General features: G+C 51.6%; 1 protein-coding gene across 1 annotated transcript; it reads left to right on the forward strand.

The window, feature by feature from the left end:
* Nucleotides 1-983: 983 nt before the first annotated feature.
* Nucleotides 984-7,425, forward strand: LOC143412755 (uncharacterized). Its single transcript, XM_076874537.1, has 2 exons — nucleotides 984-6,845; nucleotides 7,173-7,425. Exon 1 carries the CDS (start codon nucleotides 984-986, stop codon nucleotides 6,576-6,578), a length of 5,595 nt encoding a protein of 1,864 aa, XP_076730652.1. The 3' UTR covers nucleotides 6,579-6,845; nucleotides 7,173-7,425.
* Nucleotides 7,426-8,168: the final 743 nt, after the last annotated feature.

Genomic DNA, 8,168 nt, shown 5'->3' on the forward strand with positions numbered 1-8,168 from the left:
GAAACTTGCATTCTGGATAACCCTGCCTATAAATACAACAGTTAAACCGGTAACATTTGTCTGGGTTTACTTTTAGGTCCAGACATTCTAGTCCAATATGAAAATGCTAATTTATGGCGTTTTAAAAATGTTATATATACTGTATGTACAAAAGGCCCCGTAGTTATGGGTTTATTCTGTTCAGTTGTTAGTTCACCTGTAGTTTTTAGAGTGGCCAGTAGAGGTCACCCCACCGCTTTGTATGAGAGACTATGTCCAGGGAGAGACGTGGGCAAAGCACCTGAGCTTTTCTGCTCCAGATTACTGGCAGAGAATTGGTTATCCCGTGAGAAGTGTGCGTTAATGAGCAACGTAAGTTGGTGATGTGTGAGGATGTGATAATAAGATGTGTTTGGGACTGTAACCAAGGTTAGGGGGGAAATGATTATGTTTCTGTCTGTGCCGCTAGCGGGTGCTAAGCTAAGCTAAGCTAAGCTAACTTTCCTGCCGTGTGGTTGGGTATAGCTGTGTACCTGGTTAGCTCTCTCAGGGGGTCTACGTGTGAGTCGTGGGTAATATATGGCCTATGGTATTAAAGGGGATGTTGGTTTATTTCCTGCCTGTGTTTATGTTGATGTACTCTGGAGATATTGTTGTGAACACTTTAGTAATGTAGCATTTTCTTTCTGTTCCGTTCAGAGACCACACACACACACACACACATCCATGCCCACGCACCTAAACCTGTATGCAATACCTGCTCCTCTGACAACCTCTGTTACCTTCAACTGTGTGAAGTCAATACAAGAGTCTGCACTATCCTCGGTGTCTTCATTGTCTCCCTTCTGAACATTCATCCGGGCCTTGAGCAGTGTTCTGGCCGACACTCCGGGGAGTGGTAGCTGCAAACCTGAACTAGCACCTTACAGTCCTTCCAGTACAAGCTATCTACCCAACATTAATGGTCCTTCGAGCCGGAGGTAAGCTGCTTCTACCCTAACAAGATGGATGATATTCAGAACTTCTCAGCTCTTGGTGCGCGCCCACGGCGTAATGTACGGCGTCCCCTCCGCTATGAAGCTTATGAGACTGACTTTCCCGGGCTTGGTGCAGGTTACCAGGAGGAAAGTGAGACAGGAGGCGACACCCGTTCTTCCCACCATCCTCCGTCTGACCCCTCTGATGACCGCTCACACGGTCATGTCACACCACTGAGAGCAGAATTAGAAGATATACAACGTGAAAGGTTCCTGTTCCAGCAGTCGCATGACCAGATGAAAGCTGGGCTGGCTAATGTCCAGGCCCTTCATACTAGTTTGCTGCAGTTGTTGGACCGTGTAGAGAGTCTGCAGCTCAGTCCACCGCCCAGAGCCCCTGCTGTTCATCTCCAGCCACCCCCTGCTGAAGAGGAAGAGGACTGGCCTCCACCACCTCCTCCTGTTGTGTTCAAGGAGGAGTCTGTCTCCAGCCAGGGTCCAGTTGCGGACCGCATCGATACGATGCTGAAAGAGCTCCAGGATCTGAAGAGGGAGTCTATGGCTGCACAGGAGAGTCAGATCATCCCCCCACATGAATCTAGGCCAGGTTTTACTTCTCCTCAGCCAAGGATCACCTACCCTCCAGCGCCGCCTCCGAGAGCACACCCCCCTCCATTGCAACCACTGCCAACTCCATCCCCGTCCTCATCTACTCCTTTCTTGACCTACAGGGGGCCTCGTCCAAGCATTCCCAAGCTCTCACGCCGTGATCCTGGGGAATTTGCTCGTCTAAAGATGGCGCTAGAGAACTTATTGCCCCCGGAGAGTTCAGAGCTTTTCAGGTACCAAGTCTTGTTAGATCATCTACACCTGGAGGAAGCAAAGTTGATAGCGGACGCTTACCTCCATTCTGCCACGCCCTTCAGTGACACTATGAACGCTCTTAACGACAGGCTTGGGCAGCCCCACCAGCTTGCCCTGAGAAGAATTGCTGCTGTCATGGACTCACCTGACATCCGCCGAGGGGATGCAGCCGCATTTGAGCGATTCTCTCTCCACATCCAGTCGCTCGTGGGCATGCTGAAGACTTTAGGCCCTGATGGGGAGGTTGAACTCCAGTGTGGCTCCCATGTGGCTCGACTCCTTAGTAAGCTTCCTTCAGAGCAAAGAGCTGATTTCCGTCGGTGCATGTACAACCATTCTGGTCAGGCTTACACCCTGGATGACCTGGCTACCTGGTTAAAGTACGAATCCTGGTGTCAGGACTATGACGGCTTGCCCACCCCAGCGATCACCAGAGAGAAGCCTGATGTCAGACCAAGCAGACGCTCTGTTGCGGTCCTTCACAGTGCAGAGAGCTCACCCAGGTCACCAGGTACCACTCCAAACAAAGCTAGGCAGCAACCCTACTGCGCCTTTTGCGATAACCGTGCCCATCACCTGAGTCAGTGTCAGGAGGTCATCAAACTGAGTCGCGAACAACTCACAGACTGGATAAAGACTAACAAGAGGTGCTGGCGTTGCGCACGCTCCCATCAGGCAGCACAGTGTACCCTCAAGAAACCCTGCAGCCTGTGTCAGGGTCGTCATCTGCAGGTCCTTCACGACGTGAATTCGAAGTTCTTAAAGCCACATGGCTCAGTGTCTGCTCCCCCACGAGAAGGTGAGAATCCTACGGGCGTCCTGTACCTCGATCGTCCTACAGAGAGCGGCCAAGTCCTGTTAAAGGTTGTCCCAGTCATCCTTCACCATAATGGCAAGACTTTGAGCACTCACGCAGTTTTGGATGATGGGTCAGAGAGGACTATGCTGCTACCCACCGCTGCCCAGAAGCTTGACCTTCAAGGCATCCCAGAGACACTTCCATTGCGCACTATCAGGCAAGATGTGCAAACTCTGCAAGGATCATGTGTCTCATTCGAGATCTCCCCTGGTGGCAAACCTAAGCTGAAGTACAAAGTCCGCAACGCCTTCACCGCCACCCGTATCGACCTAGCCGAGCACAGCTACCCGGTGGAGTCCTTGCAGCGGAAGTATAGACACCTCCGAGGCCTGCCTCTCCAGTCCTTCAAGAAGGTCAAACCTCTCCTTCTGATTGGCAGTGACCACCCACAGCTCATCACTCCAACTGAAGCTGTCCGTCTTGGTCCACCGGGTGGTCCCGCCGCTATGCGCACCAGGTTAGGGTGGACACTACAGGGTCCCTCCAGCCTTATAGGTTCCTCTTCGCTGCCACAACAGTGCCTCTTCACGACCGCCATTCCTCCCCAGGTGAGTGAGCTACTCAAACATGTAGAGAAGTTATGGCAGGTAGATGTTGTCCCGGTGCCAGAAGGCAAGGTGGTTACCCGTTCAAGAGAAGATAACTATGCAGTTAGCCTGCTAGAGCAGAAGACAGTTCGTGTAGATGTCGAGGGCATCCAACGCTATGCCACCCCCCTCCTTCGCCGCGAGAACATGCCACACCTTAAAGCTAGCCCTAACGCTGTCATTCCCAGTTTGAGAAGTGTGGAGAGAAGGCTCCAGAAAGATCCAGAACGAGCTAAGGTCTACCGGGCAGAGATAGAGAAGTTGGTCCAGGCCGGTTCGGTGGTTAAGGTGCCCCCCTCTGAGGTTGCTCATGCAGATGAGTCATGGTACATCCCTCACCACCTTGTTAGCCACAATGGCAAAGATCGCCTTGTGTTTAACTGTTCGTTCCAGTTCCAAGGCCAAGCCCTCAACGAACATCTTCTACCTGGGCCCACCCTGAGCGCATCACTCCTTGGTGTTCTCCTTCGCTTTCGAGAGCATGCCGTAGCCATCAGTGGTGACATTAAAGGTATGTTCCACCAGATTCGCCTTCTTCCCGAAGATCGTTCCCTCCTGCGGTTTGTGTGGCGGGATCTACACCCCGAGGAACCGGTGGCCGTTTATGAATGGCAGGTCCTCCCCTTCGGTACAACTTGCAGCCCATGCTGTGCAACCTTTGCTCTGCAGCGCCACGCCAGGGACCACACGGAAGGAGATGATCCGCTACGTCACTCTGTGGGACAGTGCTTCTATGTTGATAACCTTCTCCAGAGCGTGCCGACCCCTGAAGAAGCCCGGGACCTAGTGGACAGGCTAAGAGCCCTCCTGTCTTCTGCTGGATTTGTCCTTCGCCAGTGGGCCAGTAATGAACCCAGCACCATTGGCCACCTACCTGAAGACCTCAGATCCACAAGTGCAGAACTTTGGCTCACTCAAGACAAATCAGACACCTCTGAGCCAACTCTGGGCCTTAGCTGGCACTTCCCCACGGACACCTTGGGTTACAGACACCGCAAAATCAGTTATGGCGCCCCCACTATGCGGAATATTTATAAGGTTCTTGCAAGCCAATACGACCCACTGGGCTTTATCCTACCGTACACCACCCGAGCCAAGATGCTGGTGAGGCGCCTTTGGGATCAACAGAGGGGATGGGATGACCCGCAGCTTCCGCCAGAACTACTCCAGCAGTGGAAAACCTGGGAAGAGGAATTGCCGTTCCTTGAACAAGTCCTGCTTCCTCGCCCGTATCTCCCAAAGCACATCACGGAGTCAGTTAGTGAGAGAGAGATTCACATATTCTGTGATGCGTCAGAGCAGGCTTATGGCGCAGTGGCCTACATGAGAACAGTGACAGGTGATGGCAGCTCACATCTAGCCTTCCTGATGGCTCGCTCCCGTGTTGCCCCTAAACGCATTCTCTCCATGCCCAGACTTGAGCTGTGTGGTGCCCTCTCCGGAGCTCATCTTTCCCGTCTCCTTAAAAATGAGCTCACTCTGGACATAAAGAGAATAGTGCTGTGGTCTGACTCCACAACTGTACTCACCTGGTTGAGGTCCCAGTCATGCCACTTCAAGGTCTTCGTCGGCACCCGCGTGGCTGAGATCCAGGAATTAACTCACTCGCACACCTGGCGCTATGTGGACTCAGCCCAGAACCCCGCAGATGATATAACCCGGGGGAAGTCCCTTCTCGAGCTCACCAGACCCAATAGATGGAGTCAAGGGCCTCCTTTCCTGCTCCTAGGTCCAGAACAGTGGCCTCCAGAGCCAAGTGGCACCCTGGCTGAGCCTCCAGGCCCATCTGAGCTCCGTAAAGAGACCTTTTGTGGATTTTCTACCACCTTTGACCCCGCCCTTTCGAACTTCAGCAAATATGACACCTGGACACAGCTGCTGGAAGCGGCTATTACGCAGTTGCATGGGGCGGCCAGAGGCGGTGGAACTTCATCGGCTTATGACTATGTTCGAGCAGAGATGGATGTCCTGAGAGAAGCTCAACAGGAGAGCTTCCCTGAGGAGTATCGACTCCTTAAGCAGGGGAAATCCATCAGTCGCAGCAGTCGTCTCCTTGCACTATCCCCTGAGTTCGACCACGAGAATGAGGTCATCCGTGTAGGTGGACGTCTTCGCCGCTCTGAAGATCTCGCCTTTACCAGCTCCCATCCTTTAGTTTTGGATCCGACACATCCAGTCACCCGCCTGTTCATCCAGGACGTCGACAGTCGCCTGCGCCATCCAGGGCCAGAGAGGGTCTTTGCGGAGATTCGGCGCACTCATTGGATCCTGAGAGGCCGGGAAGCAGTTAGGCGTTTTCAAAGGACCTGTCTTGAGTGCCGCAGATGGAGAGCTCGACCAACTGTTCCCAAGATGGCGGACCTGCCAGTTGCGCGCCTCCGCCTTTACAAACCTGCCTTTTATTCGACAGGCGTGGACTGTTTTGGACCCTTTGAGGTCAAAATCGGGCGCCGTGTGGAGAAGAGGTGGGGCATCATCTTTAAGTGCCTAACTATCAGAGCGGTCCACCTTGATGTCCTAACCTCCATCGATACGGATGCCTTCCTAATGGCACTTCGACGTTTCATTGCCAGGAGAGGAACTCCAGCTGAGCTGTACTCGGACCAAGGGACCAACTTCCGTGGGGGAGAAAGGGAACTCCGAGCAGCTTTTGCAGCCATGACCTCTGACCTGCAGAAGCTCCTGGCTCCCCATAAGATCGTCTTCCACTTCAATCCACCAGCGGCTCCTCATTTCGGGGGAGTGTGGGAGCGGGAGATTAGGTCTGTCAAGACGGCACTCTACACTACAGTAGGATCCCAACCCCTTCAAGAAGAGGTCCTCCACACGGTCCTTGTGGAGGTGGAGGGCATCTTGAACTCCAAACCACTAGGTTATGTCCCGTCTGACATCAGTGATCCTGATCCAGTGACCCCCAACTGCTTTCTGATGGGGCGGCCTGACGGAGCACTTCCTCAAGTGGCTTACCCCAGAGAAGAGCTCCTGAGTCGCCGGAGGTGGAAGCACTCCCAGGTGCTGGCTGACCACTTCTGGTCTCGATTCGTCCGGCTGTACCTTCCAAGCCTGCAGCTTCGGCAGAAATGGCGGTCATCCCCCGCAGATGTCACAGAAGGTTCGGTGGTGATGATCGTAGATCCTCAGCTGCCTCGTGCTTCCTGGCTCGTGGGCTGCATCTCCAAAGTCCACCCCAGTCCCGACGGGCACATCAGGTCTGCTGACATCAAGGTGAAGGACCGGACCTTCACCCGACCTGTGGCGAGGCTGGTGGTGCTGCCTGCCCTCCCGGACGAAGGCAAAGGACAATCACCGTAACTTTGTTTGTAAAATTGCCTTTTGTTGTGAGCAAATGTACTTCATACATTTGGGGGCGGCTGTACAAAAGGCCCCGTAGTTATGGGTTTATTCTGTTCAGTTGTTAGTTCACCTGTAGTTTTTAGAGTGGCCAGTAGAGGTCACCCCACCGCTTTGTATGAGAGACTATGTCCAGGGAGAGACGTGGGCAAAGCACCTGAGCTTTTCTGCTCCAGATTACTGGCAGAGAATTGGTTATCCCGTGAGAAGTGTGCGTTAATGAGCAACGTAAGTTGGTGATGTGTGAGGATGTGATAATAAGATGTGTTTGGGACTGTAACCAAGGTTAGGGGGGAAATGATTATGTTTCTGTCTGTGCCGCTAGCGGGTGCTAAGCTAAGCTAAGCTAAGCTAACTTTCCTGCCGTGTGGTTGGGTATAGCTGTGTACCTGGTTAGCTCTCTCAGGGGGTCTACGTGTGAGTCGTGGGTAATATATGGCCTATGGTATTAAAGGGGATGTTGGTTTATTTCCTGCCTGTGTTTATGTTGATGTACTCTGGAGATATTGTTGTGAACACTTTAGTAATGTAGCATTTTCTTTCTGTTCCGTTCAGAGACCACACACACACACACACACATCCATGCCCACGCACCTAAACCTGTATGCAATACCTGCTCCTCTGACAACCTCTGTTACCTTCAACTGTGTGAAGTCAATACAAGAGTCTGCACTATCCTCGGTGTCTTCATTGTCTCCCTTCTGAACATTCATCCGGGCCTTGAGCAGTGTTCTGGCCGACACTCCGGGGAGTGGTAGCTGCAAACCTGAACTAGCACCTTACAGTCCTTCCAGTACAAGCTATCTACCCAACACTGTATGTGCATGATAATGGCCTGGTTCTTTTCAGCTCTTCTTGACAACATGTCTCATTCAGCCATTGGCACACTTCCATACAAGCATGCTTTTCTACATTTAAGTGCTTTCTACCTAACTTTAACACTCTAATGAATTCACCAGGAACAATTCAGTTTAGTACTGTGTCTTTTCCAAGGATACTTGGCATGCTAGCAGAGACTGAATGACCAACTTTACTATCAGTGGATGACCTGATCTTCCTCATGAGCCACACCCACCCCGACCAAATATCTGAAAGCTAAATATTCACAGCTGCATCACCATTTAGATGTTTAGATCTTGTTAATGTTGATATTTTGTGTAATCTTCTGTTTAGACCCAGCTGAGATCAATGGGAATGTCCTAAGATATTTTCTTTATGTTGTTTGGAAAACATAAATCTAAACTATGATGGTAAAAATATGAAATTTGCCCTGGGAAGATAGGAGCTCACCGAAGACATAGAAGAGGTATGAGTGCACCAGATCTGTAGAATATATTTGTTGAAAGATTTCATTCAAAATTCAGGAGATGACCCAGTCAGTCAGCTTTGTCTTCTGGGAAGCACTGAGGTCTCCATTAAAAAAGCCTCATAGTGTTACTTCAAACAGCAGTTTAAGCTATCTTCGTGAGGATTGACTGACTGCTGAGTGACAGATCAGCCAACCAAAATTCCTCCCCATGGAGAGAAACAACAAAGATTGAAAAAAAAAAA

This window comes from Maylandia zebra, linkage group LG15 (genome assembly GCF_041146795.1).
Source record: "Maylandia zebra isolate NMK-2024a linkage group LG15, Mzebra_GT3a, whole genome shotgun sequence".
In the NCBI taxonomy this organism is placed as follows: domain Eukaryota; kingdom Metazoa; phylum Chordata; class Actinopteri; order Cichliformes; family Cichlidae; genus Maylandia; species Maylandia zebra.

What these genes read in the sequence shown, in the direction of transcription:
- LOC143412755 (XM_076874537.1), top strand. Translation starts at nt 984, where the DNA reads ATGGATGATATTCAGAACTTCTCAGCTCTTGGTGCGCGCCCACGGCGT.